General features: G+C 47.8%; 2 protein-coding genes across 2 annotated transcripts; one reads left to right on the top strand and one right to left on the bottom strand.

Annotated features, from left to right (window-relative positions):
* Positions 1–2,433: 2,433 nt before the first annotated feature.
* On the top strand, positions 2,434–4,513 carry Guca2b (guanylate cyclase activator 2B). The gene is made up of 3 exons (XM_005353330.1): positions 2,434–2,562; positions 3,465–3,651; positions 4,328–4,513. Exons 1-3 carry the CDS (start codon positions 2,470–2,472, stop codon positions 4,387–4,389), a joined length of 342 nt encoding a protein of 113 aa, XP_005353387.1. The 5' UTR covers positions 2,434–2,469; the 3' UTR covers positions 4,390–4,513.
* A 12,942-nt stretch (positions 4,514–17,455) lies between these two features.
* Guca2a (guanylate cyclase activator 2A) lies at positions 17,456–19,096 on the bottom strand. Its single transcript, XM_005353331.2, has 3 exons — positions 19,022–19,096; positions 18,073–18,280; positions 17,456–17,700 (listed from the first exon to the last, which is right to left on the bottom strand). The coding sequence occupies exons 1-3, from the start codon at positions 19,094–19,096 to the stop codon at positions 17,636–17,638; spliced, it is 348 nt and encodes a 115-aa protein (XP_005353388.1). The 3' UTR covers positions 17,456–17,635.
* Between the last annotated feature and the right edge of the window lie 244 nt (positions 19,097–19,340).

The following is a 19,340-nucleotide window of genomic DNA, read 5'->3' on the forward strand; positions in this document are numbered from 1 at the left end:
GCGGTGTCAGGAAACCTGGAAAGCCCATAAGCCCACAGCCAAGTAGACAACAAACTCTGAAAGGTGTTGCTGGGGAAATTGGGGTGCTATGAAAGTAGATACCGAGCAGGGATTCCATGTGGGGAGAGGAGCAGCTAAACCTACAGAGGCAAACTGTTCCCCATCCTCCTCTGTGTGAGCTTCCACAGGCTGCTATGGTAGTGGCTTCCCAGGCCCGTAAAGAAGGAAGTGACATTATGTGACCTAAATGAGCTGATCAGAGTGACAGTGAGGATTCACATCTGTGACCAAGCTGGCTTTGATGGATGGTGGGTCATTCATGAAGAGATTAGCAGGAGATGGAGTTGGAAATTTCGAGTCTTATCAGGTGGAAGAGGAAGTCATGATTCATTCCCAGGGAGAGATGGCCATGGGAAGAGCCAGTGGCTAGAGAAAGGAAGGGAACCACTACCACAGGGCCTTCACACTCTGATGGGTGACTCCTATCCCTTGATAAAGGGACCGGTGGGCTAAGCTTGTCCCACAGGAAGAGGGGGAGACTGGCAATCAAGCAGGCTCATGACAATTCCCAACACTGGGGACCAGTCATTTTTATACAAATTGGAAGCTGAAACCTCAGGTTGTAGCACTTACCTGAGGTGACACGGCTGAGAAAACCCCAGTGCTCTGGATAGGGTGGCACTGAATCCGGCCAGCAGGAGGCTGGAGGTCAAAACTGTCACCTCCTCAAGTTCAGAGACAGGGCTTGTCTGGGAGGATTCCAAGGAAAAGAACAGGTAGGGAAGCCATCTTTGTTGCAGGTGTCCCTGGGCGTGTGCTGAAATTGGATAATCTGGGGGCAGGGACCACCGCTCCCCAGACAAGAGTTGTTAGTTTTCACAAGCACTGTTAGGTTAGTCATTGTGTTCTTGACTTCAGTGGTGAGGAAATTCACCAAGGGTAAGCAAAGTCACATGGTGGCTAACTGCCGGAAGCTGGGTTCAAGCCCAGGTGTCCCTACCTCTAAGGCTCGTACTTTTTTCATAGCAACCCAGGCTGAGCACAGGTAAGGGTGCTGGACAGAATACCACCCATCTCTCAGACTCCCCAAGGGAACATGGGCAGAGTGCCTCGTCATGCCTTGCGTTACTCAGGCGTGTGAGCTACTGCTTTCTGACAGTTTTAGCATCTTGCAGAGAAGAGACTTTGAGACTCCAAAGACTCCACAGAATAAAGGCCGAAGTCTGGATTCAAAGCAAGACATAAGAAACTCCAAAGTTCACTTGAGCCTTTTATCTATTTCAAGGCAAGATAAGCGTGAAGTCTGGGCCTTCTGGGAAGATGCAGTGTTATCACACATGCGTAAGCAGGACTGGTCTGATGGAGCACATGATGGCCTTCATCTAGCCACCAAATCTGAGTGACTGTAGGTGCCAGGGAGGCTGTAGTGGTTTCAGCTCAGGCCCATGCTGGGGTTCCTGGTCCAGCCCTGCCCCTGCAGGACCACTGTTGAGTGTAGCTGGCCCTGGCCATGGTGATAGCACCCTCTGAACCTTCGCCCCTCTTCTCTCTGATCTGACCTTCACCCACTGGGGAGGTGGGCTGTGAGATTAAAGGACCTGTTATAGATGAGTCACCCAGGGAATGAAGATAAACTCAAGGGGCTGGATCCCATCCTGCCCACAGTCACCTTTGTGGGTGGCTTTGATAGGCTTGTGGGGTCGGAGAGTAAAGAAAACCTCAGTCAGACACGATGTAACTCCCCGGGCACACGCAGCAGCTGCTCCAGAGCTGGCACTGAGCCTCTGCCACTTTCTATGATACCCAGGCTCTTTCTTTTCACGCCGTGTTGATCTGCCGGCTGCTCAGATGTACAGGTAGTTGATAAGGGTCACACACAACCCAGGGTACTCGGGTACAGATGGGAAATGGCAGGCAGCAGGCTGCCTATTACAAGGCTGGCCTTTCTATTCGCAGTTCTGGTTTTTGGAGCAGGATGTTGGACTTGGGTGAAGTTAGTACTGGAAAGTCCCGAGGTCAGCCTGTGTGTCCACCTTGCTCTGAGCCATTTGCCTGCATGCTTCAAAGAACGCGAGGCTGACCTGGGCTAACGACACATGGAGTCACTTTGACCTGGGGCAAATCACTTCCCCTGGTGGTGCTCCCCTGACTTTTCACTTCCCCTCCTCCCAGGTGTGGAGGAGAGAACAGAAAGTGAAGAGGCCCAAGGTCGTCCCATAGAACTCTATTCATGACGAGCCCTTGGCAGACCATGTTCCCACACGCTCTGGGTTCCCCCTCGTGGCCCCCACCTCCTTCCTGGGAACCAACTTTGAATTTGTCAAAGAGCCAGACTTCTGTCAACCCCACCCCAGTCAGACAGTTAATAAGTGACCAGAGCTCTGGACCCTGGCCTATAAGGGGCTGCTGGCCAGGAGACAGGTAGCAGCCAGGTGGACAGCAGAGGAAGCTGGAACCCAGAGGCGTGAGATGGGAGTCAGAGCCATGCTGGGGAGCCAACTGTGGGCTGCCATGGTCCTGCTGCTGCTGCTGCTGCAGGGTGCACAGTCCGTCTACATCAAGGTGAGACCCCCCCACCACCCAGCCTACCCTTTGGGTGAAGGACCCGGGCTCGGTCCAGCAGTCAATCTAGACTGAGACACCTGCTAGGTGGAGGTTGCAGGAGTGTCCACAGCACCAGGTCAGGGTCAGTCCTATGGGGGCATGGAAGGGAAGGAGACCTCTCGTGTTCCCACCCCTGTGCTTACCCACATGGGCAAGCCACAGAAGGGTTTCCCTGGCAGGGACCTTTGTGCTCACTGAAGGATAAATAGTGCCAGGCCCAGGCCAACATGTTCTAGACAGAGCAAAGGCCAGGAGAAGGGAACATGGGCTTCTGTGTCCTTCCAGGGACTATAAGACGGGTGGGGCATGGAATCAGGCCTGGCCACTGTGTGGCAGGATGTTGCTGGTCTTGCCAACCCTGTGCAACTGTAGTTTGGCATCTGTGTCTGGCAGGGTTCCCAGGAGAAGAAGAAAAGGGTCTAGGAGGGGATGAGAATCAGCCTCACCAGACAGTCCCCAGGCCAGTGCAGAGAAAGGCTCTGTTAGCTGCTCTGCTTGGTGCCAGGCTTCCACACGGGAAAGTCAGGTCACATGGAGAAGAGATAGACAGCTAGATGGAGGCGAAGACGGGAGCTGAGCGAGCAAGGGTCTGCCTGTGCCTAATGCCACATGACCTACAGTGCACCACAGCCTTCTGGGAACTGCCTGCAACAGGAGGCTTCCGGTGCTGTTGGTGGCAGATCACCAACTAAGACTCCACTTTTCTCCTCCAAGCTGCTTTTCCAGTGTGGCTTGGACTCTCCGTGAGCATAAAAAGCACCCTAGAGGACCTGTGGGATTTTGATGACTCCAGTCTCATGTCACTGCCTGCTCCTAGCCAGGGAGGGCCTGATGACCTTTCTCCCCTCCCTGCTCCCCAGTACAATGGCTTCCAAGTACAGCTGGAATCGGTGAAGAAGCTGAGTGAGTTGGAGAAGGAGCAGATGTCCAACCCCCAACTGAAAACCAGTAGCCTCTTACCTGGTGTGTGCCATGACCCAGCCTTGCCCGTGGACCTCCAGCCTGTTTGTGCCTCCCAGGAAGCTGCCAGCATCTTCAAGGCCTTGAGTAAGCACACGGCACACCGTTCCCCCAACCCTGCCGTCTCCCTGCCCTCTACGTGCTTCCTACCCCTCCTCTCCACCATCACTTGTTTCTGTTAAGCAACCCAGTGGCTATGGACAGGAAGTTTGGAGGGCCACGGCTCCTGCCCTCCCTAGAACTGCCCCAATCCCACAGCCCTGAGAAGTTCTTCAAAGACCTCACAATGTGGGGAGGGACTCTGGGAAGACACCAACATGATTCCGTGAGATGCATCCGTCTGAGCCATCTGGCGAGATCAGGCTTGGGATGACTCCCTGGGGAGGTGACAGCTGAGCTGGAATCAGAAGGATGCAGAAAAGCTGGGCACAGGTGGTCCAATCTACAAGTAGTTATGTCCCTGCTCTGAGCAGGCCCTGATCCTTTTGCCCAGGCCCCTGCCTATAGTATTCAGGTCAGGTTTCTTAGCCCGTGTAGCAGATAAGAAATCTCAGACCAGGAGAGAAAGTTCCTTGCCGAGTCTCTGCTAGGAAAGACAGCAGAGAGGAATCTAGGCCCTGACCCCCTCAGTCTGAGTCCAGAGCTTCCGGATCTCTGGAAGGAAGATCATCAGGCCCTTTCCCCAGTAGCTCCTGGCCAGCAGCATCTGTGACCACTGACCCCTGAGGTCCAATTTCAGCTAACCTGCCTTCTTCCTACACAGGGACCATCGCCACCGACGAATGCGAGCTGTGTATAAATGTCGCCTGTACTGGCTGCGGCTGAAAAGCTCCTGGGTATCTTGAGTCCACCCCAGATATCTACCCCTCCCCAACCAACCCCATCCACACTCAGGCATCGCTGGAGTAATCGCCACCCCTCCCAGCATAGCTGGATCCATGACAAGGCAATGGGACATAGGGCTGGCAAATTTGGCCTCCAGGCACCTGAATAAAGATAATATTCACAAAATTGAGTGTCCCTGCGTTCTTTTCTGGGCTGTGAGGGGCACATCTTGAGGAGCTGAGTGGGAAGAAAAGACAGGCCAAACTGAAGATGGGAATTACCACCCACATTCCCATGCCTGAGGAGTTCACTCATGGTACCCATTTCTCAGGAGAGGGATTCCAGAGTAGCCCCGACTCACAGGACTTTCTACCCTGGACTAACACAAGGCCTTCCAGCTCCAGGGCTAGAGCTCTTGACAGAGTCGTTAGGAATAGGCAAGGGTATGTTTGGGATGGGGTGTCATCAACTGGTGCTCTTCCCAAGTCCAGTGACAGGAGACTTTGCTCTCGACAGCCTGCAGGAACTCTACCCTGTACTGTGTCTAGTGTGTTCTAGATCCATGCATCCTTCTTCTTCTTCTTCTTCTTCTTCTTCTTCTTCTTCTTCTTCTTCTTCTTCTTCTTCTTCTTCTTCTTCTTCTTTTTCTTCTTCTTCTCCTCCTTCTCCTTCTCCTCCTCCTTCTCCATCTCCTTCTCCTTCTCTTTCTTCTATTTCTTCTTCTCCTTCTTCTTTTTTTGGTTTTGGTTTTGATTTTTCTTGAGACAGGGTTTCTCCATGTAGCTCTGGTTGTCCTGTCCTGGAACTCACTCTGTAGACCAAGCTGGCCTTGAACTCACAGAAATCCACCTGCCTCTGGCTCTGCCTCTTGAGTGCTAGGGTTAAAGGCATGCGCCACCACACCCAATCCACTCCCCTTTTTAACACTGGGCGGAGACAACTCAGTGGGTCTTCCATCAGTCTAAAGAAGTAACACTGCCATGGCTCGCTCCTTTTATTCAAAAAGAGCATCCCTACAGGGTCACAGACTTGGCAGAGTGCCCAGACAACATCTTCCCAGAATGCCACAGTCCGTACTCTGGCCACCCTGTCATTGCCTCTACATCCTCAGGCTGTGGATGATGACACCAAAGGTAATGCCTAATGAGACCGTCATCCATGTCCCACGAGTAGTGGGAACACAGCTCCATCTAAGGTCCATGGGAAATCCACCCAGATGGTGTCTCCTCCCCTGCAGGGTACACAGGCTGTGACTGGTGCTCTGTTGTGGCCTGAACAATGGTAGAGGGTAAGAAATCAAGGCCCAGGGAGCTGAGGCCTTCACTCCAGTCAGGCACTGTTCTCTTTCCTCTTCCTCTTTTTTCTCCTCTTCTCCCTCCTCCCCAATCGCTGGCAGCCACTCTTCTCTCTGCATGACTAAGTTGAGTCTTTTTCAGATTCCTGTTCTAGGAGAGGCTGTGCAGAATCTGGCTTGCTGTCCCTGGCTTATTTCACCAGGTACAACTTGCTCGTTGCTCACCTTTGCCACAGGTGGCAGGCTTCCCTTCTGTTGGGGGCTAAGCACTATTCCACTGTGTGTGTAACACAGTTTCTCAGGCCTCGGCTGTTGAGAACAGCGCTGCATGTGCCAGTGCAGACAGCTTCACAGGGTGCAGCGTTCAGGTCCCGTGGCTACGCACCCGGAAGTGGAACTGCTGAGCCAATGGTATTATCATTAAATTGGAGGGAGGGCCTCTATACTGCTTTCCCCAGAAATAGTCATTCTTTTTCCCCCAGTGGTTTTTTGGCTTTTGTTTTGATTCTTCTCACATATATTACATCCTGACTGCAGTATCCTCCCTCCAGTCTCTCCCACTCCCGCTCTCTCCCAGATTCTCCCCTGTCTCCCCTCCTCAGAAAAGAGCAGGTCCCCCGAGGACATCAACCCAACATGGCATGATAAAGCACATGCCATCAACGCGTGGCTGGATGAGGTGAACCCGTAGGAGGAAAGGGGTCCCACAAGCAGGCAAAAAAGTTAGACACAATCCCTGTTTCCACTGTTAGTTCCCACAAGAACACCACGCTACTCAGCCATAGCATAGATGAGGAGGACCTAGGGCATATCCCTACTGGCTCCCTGATCTCTGCGAGCCCCCAACACACCCCGTCAGACGATTCTGTGGGCCATGGTTGCTTTGATCCTTCCTACCCCTCCATGGGACTCCCTGAGCTCTGCCTGTTTTCTGTGGGACTCTGCCTCTGCTCCCAACAGTTGCTGGATGAAGTCCCTCTGGTCGCTTTGATGAGGATTCTGCTAGGCTCTGGTCCCAGAACACTGCCGGCAGGACTAACTGTTAATCGAAGGTTTTGTGGCTAGGTTGGTGTCCCAGTCCCTTCACTCGAGGGATTGCCTGGTTACAGAAGATGGCCGGTTCAGGCTGTGTGTAGGTGTAATTAAGGAAATACACGAGAGACCAGAATAAAGGATAACAAGTATTTATTTGAGAAAAAAACTCACAATAAGGGCAGAGAACCTGGGTCCTCTGCTTTGTGGGCACTGGAGACCAACCCCGCGCCAAGAGAGCGAGCACGCTTTTCATCTGCACTTATATCAGTCCATACATAGCGCCTCAGACCACGCCCTAAGGGGCCGGTACCCAAAAAGCTATTGGCTGAATAAATTCTTACAACAGCTGTGTGTCCGCCATTACCGGGAGTCTTTGTAAACTCTTTAGAGCAACCCTAGCTTTTTGCTAGATTCCATGTGGTTTCCACTGCACTAGGTTTCCACCTCTTTCCTGAGATGCTCCCCCAATGCAGTTGTTTCTCCCAGTATTTTCTCCTCCCCCCACTTGATCCCTCCTGTTCCCCACCGCACCCGCTGCCAGTCTATCCTCAAAATCTGTTCCATTACTCTTTTCCAAAGAGATCCTTGTATCCCCTTACCTTTAATACCTCCTTGTTACTTAGCCTCTCTGGGTCTGGGACTGTAGCATGGTCGTCTTTATATACAACCACTTTGCTGAAGGTTTTAATTAGCAGTACTTTTCTGGTAGAATATATAATATATATACATATATATGTATATATATATATAATTATATATACACTATAATATCATCTGCAAATAGTGATACTTTGACTTCTTCCTTTCCAATTTGTATCCCCTTGATCTCCTTTGGTTATCTTATTCTCTAGATAGCACTTCAAGTACTATATTGAATAGATAGAGAGTAGACAGCCTTGTCTTGTTCCTGATTTTAGTGGAATTGCTTTGAGTTTCTCTCCATTTAATTTGATGTTGGCTATAGGCTTACTGTAAATTGCTTTATTATGTTGAGGTATGTCCCTTGCATTCCTGACTTCTTCAAACTTTTATCATGAAGGGGTGTTGGATTTTCTCAAAGGCCTTTTCATCATCTAATGAGATAATCATGTAGGCTTTTTCCTTTCAGTTTGCTGATAAGATGGATTACAATGACAGATTTTCATGTGTTGAACCATCCCTGTATCTCTGAGATGAAGGCTACTTGATCAGAGTGAATGATCTTTTTTATATATTCTTGGATTCAGTTTGCAAGTATTTTATTGAGCATTTTTGCATCAATATTCATAAGAGACACTGTTTTGTAATTCTCCTTCTTTATTGAATCTTTGTGTGGTTTGGGTATCAGGGTGACTGTGGCCTCATAAAATGAACTTGGCAATGTTCCTTCTGTTTTTATTTTATGGAATAATTTGAGGACTGTTGATATTAGCTCTTCTTTGAAAGTCTGGTAGAATTCTGCACTAAAACCGTCTGGTCCTGGGCTTTTGGGAGTGGGAGCGAGGAGGGATACTTTTAATCATTACTTCTATTTCCTTAGAGGTTATAGTTCTATTTAAATTGTTTATCTGATCTTGACCTAACTTCATTCATGGTATCTATCAGGAAGTTGTCCTTTTTTTTTTTTTTTTTTTAGATTTTTTTCCAATCTTGCAAGTACAGGTTTTTGAGTCTGACCTAATGATTCTTTGTACTTCCTCGGTGTCAGTTGCTATTCATTTCTGATCTGAATTTGTTTGAATTTGGGTGTTCTTTCTCTGTCTTTTAGTTAGTTTAAATAAGGGTTTGTCTATCTTGTTGATTCTCTCAAAGAACCAGCTCTTTGTTTCATTGTTTCTTTGTATTGTTCTCTTTTCTTCTATCTTATTGATTTTAGCCCTCAGTTTGATTATTTCCTGCCATCTACTTCTTTTGGGGGTGTTTGCTTTTTTTGTTCTAGAGCTTTCAGGTGTTCTGTTAAATCACAAGTGTGAGATCTTTGCAATGTCTTTATGAAGGCACTTAGTGCCATGAACTTTTCCTCTTAGTTCTGTTTTCATTGTATCCCATACGTTTAGGTTGGTTGTACCTTCATTTTCATTGAATTCTAAGAAGTATTTAATTTCTTTATTTATTCCTTGATCCAGTGGTCTCAGGACCTTCCCTATCCAAGATTTCCCATCAAGGATTTTCCTGCTGGTGGGCTGACAACTGAACTTCAATTGCCACCTGCTGCTCCTCTGACATGGCCCCTGGCAAAGAAGGTGTATTCTTTTGTGTTTGGGTGAAATGTTCTGTAGATGTCTGTTAGGTTCATTGAGTCATAACATCTGTTAGCTTCATTATTTCTGTGTTTAGTTTTTGTATGAATGACCTGTCTTTGTGAGAATGGGGTATTGGAGTCCCCCACCTTTAATGTGTGAGGTTTGATGTGTGATTTAAACTTTAGTAATGTTTCTTGTACAAATGTAGGTGCCCTTGCATTTGGGACATATATGTAAAGAATTTGTATATATATATATTTTTTTTTCGAGCCAGGGCTTCTCTGCGGTTTTGGAACCTAACCAGAAACTAACTTTGTTAGACCAGGCTGGCCTCGAACTCACAGAGATCAGCCTGCCTCTGCCTCCCGAGTGCTGGGATTACAGGCGTGCTCCACCACCGCCCGGCTAAGAATTTGTATATTTTTTCTCTGATAAATATGAAATGTCCTTCACCATCTCTTTTGATTAATTTAGGTTTGAAATATATTTTGTTAGATATTAATAGCTACCCCAGCTTGCTTCTTAGGTCCATTTGCTTGGAAAATCATCTTCCACTCCTTTACTCTGAGGTAATGCCTGTCTTTGATGTTGAGGTATGTTTCTTGTACACAGCAGAAGGGTGTATCATGTTTCTGTACCCATTCTGTTAACCTATGTCTTTTTATTGGCAAACTGAGTCCATTGATATTGAGAGAAATTAATGTCCAATGATTGTTAATTCCTCTTATTTTGTTGTGTTGTTGGTGGTGGTAGTGTGTGTTTCCCTTCTTTGAGTTTTGCTGATGTGAAATTATTGATTGCTTGTGTTTTCATTGATATAATTAATCTGCTTTGGTTGGAGTTTTCCTTCTAGTACCTTCTGTCAGGCTGGATTTGTGGGTAGATATTGTTTAGATTTGACTTTGTCACGGAATATCTTGTTTTCTCCATCTATGATGATTGGAAGTTTTGCAGGGTATAGTAGTCTGGGCTGGCATTACTGGTTTCTTAGAGTCTGCACGACATCTGTCCAGGCCCTCTGGTTTTTACAGTATCTGTTGAGAAGTTGGATGTAATTCTAATAGGTCTGTCTTTATATGTTACTTGATCTTTTTCCTTTGCAGCTTTTAATATTCTTTATTTTGTATGTTTAGCATTTGATTATTGTGTGACACCGGGACTTTCTTTTCTGATCATGTCTATTAGGTATTCGGCAAGCTTCTTGTATCTTTATAGGCATTTGCTTCTTTGGGTTAGGAAAATTTTCTTCCATGATTTTGTTAAATATATTTTCTGGGGTTTTTGAGCTGGGATTTTTCTGCTTCTTCTATTCCTATTATTTTATGTTTTGTCTTCTCATAGTATCTCAGATTTCCTGAATGTTTTCTGTTAGTTTTTAGATTTAACAATCTTTCTTTCTTCCTTTCTCTTTCTTTTCTTTTCTTTTTCTTTCTTTGGCTTTCCCGGAACTTGCTGTGTGGACCAACTGGCCCACAGACATCTGCCTGCCTCCTCCTCCTGGATGCTGGGATTAAAGGCATGTACTGTCACTACTGTACAGCATAGATAGATTTAACATTTTCGTGGACCAACGAATCTATTTATCTCTTATATTTTCAATGCCTGAGAATCTCTCTTCCATCTTTTGTATGTTGGTGATGTTTGCATCTGTAGTTGCAGTTTGCTTTCCCAGATCTTCCATTTCCAGAATTCCCTCAGTTTGTGTTTTCTTTAATGCTTCTATTTTGATTTTCAAGTCTTAAAAGGTTTCCTTCACCCGGTTATTTGAGTTTTTTTTTTTCTTGACTCTTTGGCATTCTTTAATAGATTTATTGATTTTCTCCAATTTTTTTGTTTGTTATTTCCTCAATTTCTTTAAGGGACTATTTTTTCAATTCCTCTTTGAGGTCCTCTATTGTCATCTCAAAATTGTCTTTAACGTCATTTTCTTGTGCATCAGATGCATTGGGACATCTGGGTTCTGCTGTCGTAGGCTAGCTGGGCTCTGGTGGTGCCATATTGCCTTCTTTGTTGTCAACTGTGTTCTCACACTGCTGTTTAGGCATCTAGGCTTGGGATGTCGATTTCTGAGTCTGTCTTTGTTGAATGGGTATTCTGATGCTTGGTTTCTGTTTCCTCTTTGGTCTTCTGGCTCTTGTGACCTAGATTTCTGGAGGCTGGTGTGACTTCTTACCAAGCAGCGAATCTGTCTGAGTTGGGGTCTGGATTTCTGGTGGCTAGCTTGGCCTTAGTTAGGTGTAGTGTGTGTGTGGGTGTCTCTGCTCTGATTGGGGTGCTGCACCTGTTCTTCTGACTGGTGTGGCTGCACCTGAGCAGTGGCGGTCTGCTGGCATTGTGGGTAGGGGTGGGGTGGGCAGTGAGGTGGAGGGAGGGCTGTGGGATGGGTCCTTGGGAACCAAATCCAGAGAATGGGGCAGTTCAGCTGGGAGGCGGGTCACTCACTTGTGAAGCACGATTAATAAAAACTCAGAGAGAGAAATTGGGGTTCAACCTGAAGATCCAAAAAGCAAAATAGCTAGCCACTGGCTGTTACCTCGACCTCAGTCCTAAATGGCGATCCTGCCTCCAGGAATTTCAGAATGACACTGTCTGAGAGCTGTCTCCTTCCTGTTTTATAATCCTCTCTAGGGCTGGGATTAAAGGTGTGCACCACTACCACCTGGTTTCCATGGAAAGCTAATGTGGCTACTGGGATTAAAGGTGTGTGTTATTGCTGCCTGATCTATAAAACTGGCCAGTGTGGCTGCTTTACTTTTCTTATCCCCAGGCAAACTTTACTTATTAAAATACAAGTGAAATGCCACACCTATATTTCATTACACACGTTCTTCTCATATTTAAGGTAGGGTCTCGTGTATCGCAGGATAGCCTCCAAATCATCACATCCACGATCTTCTGATCCCCCCCAACTCCACCATCTCAGTGCTGGGATTATAGTCATCCACGTGGTGACGTTAAACCCAGGACTTCACGCAGGCCCCTCGAGCAATCTACCAACTGAGCTGTATTAATATCACCTCCCCTTCCCTCCACATCCTTCCTAGTACTTTCATTAACCTGTACTTTTGTAGATTTGTTTATTTTATATGTATGTTTTGCTTGTATTTATGTCTGTGCACCATGTGTCTGCCTGGTGACTTTGGAGATCAGCAGAGGGAGTCAGATCCCTTGGAAATGGAGCTTCCATGTGGGCTCTGTTGCTCCAGACCCCCTGTGATCCCATGTTGGAGTGATGCACTGTGGCATGAACATCCCTTCCCCATGGCTTGTGACGCTGAGCACATTCACACACACACACACACACACACACACACACACACACACACACACCTATGGGCTATTTGCATATCTTCTGAGAAATGTCTCTTGCCTGCACCCCTTTTATAATTCCATCTTTCCTGGACTGTTTGAATTTTTTTTCTGCTTTGGGTGTTAATTTCTCGTCAGATGCGTAGGTCACACAAACTTTCTTCCACGTATCTCTCTATTTAGCTGTTTGCTTGGCTGTCCAGGGCTTTTGAGTTTGGTGTCCTCCTGTCTGTCTGATTTTGTTTCTGTCTGTGCTTGGCAACTCCTGACCAAGAGCAATGACAAGAAGGGTCCTCCTGCTTTCTCTTTCAGTACACACAGTCCAGTCTTACACTTGGAGCTGTTTTCATCTGTGGGTGGTGAGAGTTTAGTTTCAGTCTTTTACATACTGATAGCCAGTTTTCCCAGCACCAGTTATTGCAGAATCTATCATCTCCTCGTGGTATGATTTGGGTACTGTGGATTTATTTCTGGGCTCCCTGGTCTGTTCCAGTGGCTTCCTTTTTAATATTTTATTTGATATTCATATATGCATACAGTGTGTTTGGCTCTAATCCATCCTATCCCCTCTCCTCCTATTCTTCCTCCATCCCTGTCCATACTTTCCTACCAATTTCTTTTTTTAAGATTTATGTATTTATTTTATGTATATGACTGCTCCATCGACTTTATGCCAGAAGAGGGCATCAGATCCCACTATGGTTGTGAGCCACCATATGGTTGCTGGGAACTGAGCCACTTATGGTTGTGAGCATCAAGTCCCAGATGGTTGTGAGCCACCATGTGATTACTGGGAATTGAACTCTGGGACCTCTGGAAGAGCAGTCCGTGTTCTTAACCTCTGAGTCATCTCTCCATCTCCTCCTACCAACTTCTTGTGCTCTCTTTCTCTGTTTTTGGTTAAGTACGCACCGAGTCTTTTTAATGTGGCTTACATGTACTAAATTGTAGGTAGTCACCGGACCATGGGTGAGCTCTCAGGGGCAGCAATCCCTGAAGAAAGATGACTCTCCCTTCCCCAGTAGCACCAGCTGCCAATAGCTCCTTCGCTATGGGTGGGACTCCATGAAGCCCTCCCCGGTCCATGCTGATTTTAGCCAGCGTGATCTTCTGCAGAGCCTGTGTACTCAGTCCCAGCTGCTGGGAGCTCATGTCTGCAGCTGCACTCACTGTCTTGTCTGATAAATACTGTTTCTAAACCCCTGCAGTTAGCAAAGGGTCAGCAAATTTCCAAAGGATGTGACCAGGGGCCTGTTGCTATCCCCCTTGGAAAATAATAGCCTATCAGGAACGATCGGCTAAGCTTTACCTAACCTTTAACCAATTGTGATACAGGATAAGCAATCTTGCACTTTGAAACTGTAATCTTGTGCCTGTCTTGTGGTTTTTGTCTTTATAAACGCCTTACAATAGTAGATGGGGTCTTTCTCCCTCCATCTGCTGTGTCAGACTGTGAGGCAGGGGACCCATGCTAGCCCATACATAATAAATGAAGCCTTGCATTTGCATTTGGAAAAAAAATACTGTTTCTACAGATATCTATTCCCTTCGGTCCTTACAATCTTTCTGCTCCTCTTCTGTGACGATCCCTGGGCCTGGAGTGGGGGCTGTGAGAAAGACGCCCCATTCAGAGCACTCTATAGTCTCTGCACAATGACTGCTCATTGGTCTCTGTATTAATCACCAGCTACTGAAAAGGGGAAGTTTCTCTGAGATGAGAGATGCACTTATCTATGGAGATAAAGAGAAGACCTTCAAGGGCAGTTTATTACTATTTCCACTTCGCAGAAGAATAGCATCAGGTTATCTGCTTATGGCCTATGGCCTATGGCCTATGACCTAGCCAGCAATGAAATTTTTGGCCCAGTTAACAGTACGAGCCTTGCATTCCATCATATGGAGTGGACTTTAAAGCCAATCAGAAAGGGGTTGGTATTCCCCTAACATTCATGGCACCAATATCTCACAGGGTTCATAGTTGGGTAAACACACAATGATTTTCTTCCCTGGTAGTATGTGTTCCTTTGGTTTCTGCCTGGGTTTTTTGTTTGTTTGTTTGTTTGTTTGATTGATTGATTTTTGTCAGAACCATGCTGTTCTGACTACTATAGCTTTGTGGTAGGTTTTGAGGCAAGATAATATACCTATTAGTTACATTTCTCTTACTGTGACAAAAATACCATGACCGAAGCATCTTACAGAAGAAAATTTTTCAGTTTAAAATTCCTGAGGGTTAAGAGTCTTTCACCCTGGTGAAGAGAGGCAGAAGGTGAAGGGCATGGCACTGGAGCAGGTTGCTGTGAGCTCACACCCTTCACTACAGCCAGAGAAGGGAAACTATCTAGGCCAGGATGGAAGTTTTCAAAGCCCCCCCACCCCCAGTGTCAGGCGTCCTCCAGCAAAGCCACACCTCCTAAGTCTTTCCAAACAACGCCGTCACCTACTGGGACCAAGTGTTCAAATGCCCCAAACCATGGGGGACATTTCTTATTTAAACTATTACAGTGTAGAGCCTGGCTTTGCTCATTTTGCTTAAGGCGGCTTTGACTAGGATTGGAGTATAGCTCCAATGGTGAATGTTTGCACAGGGCCCTGGGCTTCACACCCAGCAGCACGGAAACCAGGCATGGTAGCTCACACTTGGCAGGAGGAGCTTAAGGCCAAGGTCACCTTCACCTGCACAATTAGTTCCGAGCCAGCCTTAGCTACAGAAAATCTTGCCTCAAAAATTAAAACAACAAAAAGATTTTTGAGTATTTGAGTCTTGTATGAATTCATAGGAATTTTGAGATTTTTTTCTATTTCTGTAAAAATTATCTTTGAAACTTTGATAAGGTTTGATAAGGATTGTATTGAATTGAACCTCAGGTACTGTGGACATTCTAATGTCTAAAACTTCTTTTATTTTTATCCATGAACAAATAAGATGCCTTTCAATTTCATTCTTTTTTTTTTTTTTACTTTTTACTATCTAGTTCCTTCGCTTCTTGTCTTCCATTGTTTGAGAATTGCCGTTGTCAGTTCCTATTGTGTCAGGACTCTCCTTGTTTGTGTTCTGGGGAGCCTATTGTTAGTGTAGAGATGTGATACCGATTTTCATATATTAATTCTGTATCCTGAAACTTTCCTGGATTGTCTGTGAGTGACAACGAGCTTTTTAGGCGAGCTTCTTGGAGCTTTCTATATGACTGCGCCCTCAGCAAAGAGATAATTACACTCTTACTTTCTCAGTTTGGTACTTCTGTTTTCTCGTCTAATTGTTCTTACTAGGACAATTGTTCTAGTACCTTTCCGAGGACAAGTAGGAGAGGGGGCAGAGTGATGGAGCACTGGCTGCTCTTCTAGAGGACCTGGGTTTGACTCCCAACACCACGTGGTGGCTCACGCACTCATGTGGTGCACAGACATTCATACACGCACATGATAAATGCATACATACACATATCTAAAAGAAAAGGGAAATGGCGGCTGGAGCTTTAAGAACTTTTTCAGGGGGCTAGAGAGATGGCCCAGTGTTAGGAGCACTTGTTGCTCCTACAAAGGATGTGGGTTCAGTTCACAGCACACACATAGGGGCTCAAAGCCATCCATAAGTGCAGTTCTAAGACATCAACATCCTCAGCTGACCGCCAAGAGCATCAGGCATGTATGTAGTTCATATACATAGATGGAGGCAAAACACTAAGACACATCAAAGATCAGATAAATCTTAATTTTTCAAAAGAACTCTTTCAGTATGACTTTGTTGAATCTCCCCTTAACTCCACAAAGTATAACTTTCATCTCGTGTGTTGTGAGGCAGGGTTTCAGGCTCAGGAGGACATTGCATCCTGGGAGTCATTGTGGGTCCTACCACAGCGGGTCAAAGCGGTTCTTAGATCTCCATTTTGCGGACAGAGAAACTGAGTCTTACTGCCCAAAGCCGCACTCAGTGAATCTGGCTCCAACTCTGAAGCATTAAATGACCCTGTCCTCCACAAAGTTCGTCAAATCCCTCAGCAGCCCTCACCAACCCCATTTTCACACAAGGAAAGCAAGCCTCAGAAAGAGGGGGCGGGGCTTTTCAGAGTCAGGGTGAAGCTCTGTCCTGCCTGCCTCTCACGCATGCGCCACATTGCGTAAACGGAACTACCCCAGTGCCTCTCCGTCTTCTCACCATCCCTACCTTCTGGAAGTTTCCCTTCTTCCCTACTTCATACTGGTTTTGAAGTCCATCTATCCCACTGCAGACCCCAGGATATGAAGACCCCTCCTCCGTGCAAAGCTTCCCAGCCTTAGCAAGAAGAGGGTTCGGTATCTTCTGAATTCCAGAAGAAGTCTGTCTGAAGCCCTCTCTAATTCCCCTCCTCCCACTCTCCCAGAACACACCCCAGTGGCAGCCTCTTCTCTGTCCCCCATATTCTTACTAAGTAATTACATGGTTCCCCTGCTGTGTGTGGTCACCTCTGCCTTGATTTTGCTGTTTGTTTTCCTTAAAAACCATTTAGAGGACTCCTCTTATGTTTCTATCAGACCTGAACGGGGAGCCTAGAGCTAGATATTGTCACAGAGAAGGAAGCTGAAGCCCAGAGAAGGGAAGTGGTTTTCCTAACATCACACAGGATGTGGAAGACCAGAGGCTGGGACCCAGAGTCCTGGATTTTCCTCCCACACAGTTCCTCTTCCAGCAGTCATCACTGGGGGCAGAATCCACCCCAAGTGAGGACAGGAACAACTTCCTCAGACACAGAAGTCCTCATCAGGGTGGCTAGAGGCTCAAGAGGCACAGATGACCACAAGGCATATAAACATTCTTCTTGGGGACAATCGGCAAGGGTATGGGGACGCAGTCTGGAACCTTGGCTGCTACCCTAACTAGGCATGCAGGAAGACAGCTGCAGGTGCCGCTTCCAGTGGGGTCAAAGGAAGGGCAGAAGCGGAGTGGCTGGGCAGAGGGAGCCGTGTCCTGAGTGGTCGGTCACATGCCTGTATGGGACAAACCAGCCCTGACAGGTTCCTGTCCTCACACACGGCTTAGCAGCTTGGTGACCCCAGCGAATGTGAGAAAAGGCAAGACTTTACCCTCTCAGGTGGTCCCCTGCCACTCGACCTTCCACTTTGCACACTGAACCCGAACTTTCTGAGGGCAGGTGAGTGTCCACAGCGCTGTAGGACCGCTAGACCGACAGCGAGGGAAAGAACAGAGGCAAAATGCACCGAGTACCGGAGTCTGGTTTATTGGGCTAGGGTTAGCACAGCCCCCAGGTAGGACTCCCCAGGTAATTGTCTCCTCAGCCTCCTCCCTGCGTGGGCAGGGTAGGTTGAGATGCTGGGGCTGGGAGTTTGTCAGGCCCTTGCTTCTAGAAGGTAGCAGGGGCTTCCTCGCTGGCCGAGCAGACAAGTCATCCTAGCATCCGGTGCAGGCAGCGTAGGCACAGATCTCACATGTGTTTGGGTCCTGAGCAATGGCCTCTGGTCAAGAGAGAAGACGCCTGGTGAAAAACAGCCACCCTTCCTTCATAGCCCCTCCCTCTTCAACTAGAGTCTGGACAAACAGCCACCAAGATTAATCCCAGCAATCCTGTCTCCCCTGACCCTCTGGGCTTTCTGCCTCAAATGGGGCATATGAATTACTGAAGTCAGCCAATCAGAGCAGCTTCTACCCAGAAAGATGGACTTATTACCATCACAAGACGGGTTCCTTTTAACCCACGCTTCTGAATGAAGGCCCTTCTAAGGGGCTTCAGCGGGTCCCACTTAGGACTGACCAATCAGAGCACGGGGCCTCCTCAAGCACCACCAATCAGAGAACACCCCAGTCACACTAGCCAAGAGGTCACTCACTCAGCCTCCGCAGGATCTCCTCCGCGTTGGGTTTCTGGCAGAGGGGCTTCAGAGCTTCTGGAAAGGCAGAGTGGCTGCACAGCGATGGTATCACAGGCTGAGCAAGCCTGGCGGCAACCCTCCTGTGACTCACCAGCGGGGGCTTTAGTTCCTCTTGGAGGTCCTTAAGCTGTTTGACTGACTCCAGAGGAAAGGAGAGGTCCCCATCCTGAAAGAGACAGCCAGAAGCATGAGGCCAGGCTGCAGGTGGCCCCAGCCTGGGTGGCTCGCTGGGGCAGCATGAGGTCAGACTTCTGTGGCCCTGAGCTTGTAGGAGGCTTGAAGCTCTGCGTTCGTGTAAGAAATAGGGAAACAGCTGTGGCGAGCCAGGGACGCAGTGACTGACCTGTGAGCAAGCTAGCCCAGACTGTCTTCTCTGGCCAGAGCATCTCCACCCCCAGAAGCAATACAAGGACCCCAGGTCTCCATGAGCACGCACGATCCCTGTTTGCTGACAGCCAAGCTTGCATCTGCTATCACTGATAGGTATGTCCAATCCTCCAGGTCTCCAGGAAGCGGAATCAGTGCCTGGGACCAAGCCTGGTCCTTCAGGCAAGTGTAAACTGGGGGATCCAGGCCTAGATCGGAGTCCAGTCACGGGGTTTGGCTGTTTTGGAAGCTTTGAGAAGCTCACATTTCTGCTCTATGAAATGCCACCAACAATCCCTCCTCCCCGGTGCTGTCGGGTTTCCGTGGGACACGGGGAGCAGCCAAACTCCGGGCTCTATCACTATCTATCCCAGCTGTTAGTTCTTACTGTCTCTCCAAGTGTTATTATTTCTTTTTTTTTAGCCTCCACATCTGAAGGAGAAAATTGCATGGCTAGTAGGACTCGAGGGGCCCAGAGGAAGCCCTTCCCTCGTTTCAGGATTCCAAGAATGGGTCAGATCAAGTAAGGGTGGGGCCATACCTGCACAGTGACCCCCTCTGCCAGGACAGCCAAGGCACCCAGGAGGCACAGCAGAGAGAGCAAACAGGCGTTCATGGCAGCAGTGTGTAGTGCTGAGAACTGGCCCATGCTGGGTGCCAGGGTAAACAGGGAGACTTTTAAAGAGCCCGGGGGTTACTCAGTAACCCTGGGGCCTTGTCAGCCTCATCTGCTGCCTGCTGAGCCCCATCAGATAAGGCCAAGGGAGCCTGGGAGATAAGAGATCAACAGAACCCCGGCCCCTCCCTGGGCACTACTTTGACCCCCAGCTGGGCTGGGTCCTGCATTTACTCTGGGCCAG

Source organism: Microtus ochrogaster, chromosome 10, assembly GCF_000317375.1.
Source record: "Microtus ochrogaster isolate Prairie Vole_2 chromosome 10, MicOch1.0, whole genome shotgun sequence".
NCBI classification, from domain to species: Eukaryota; Metazoa; Chordata; class Mammalia; order Rodentia; family Cricetidae; genus Microtus; species Microtus ochrogaster.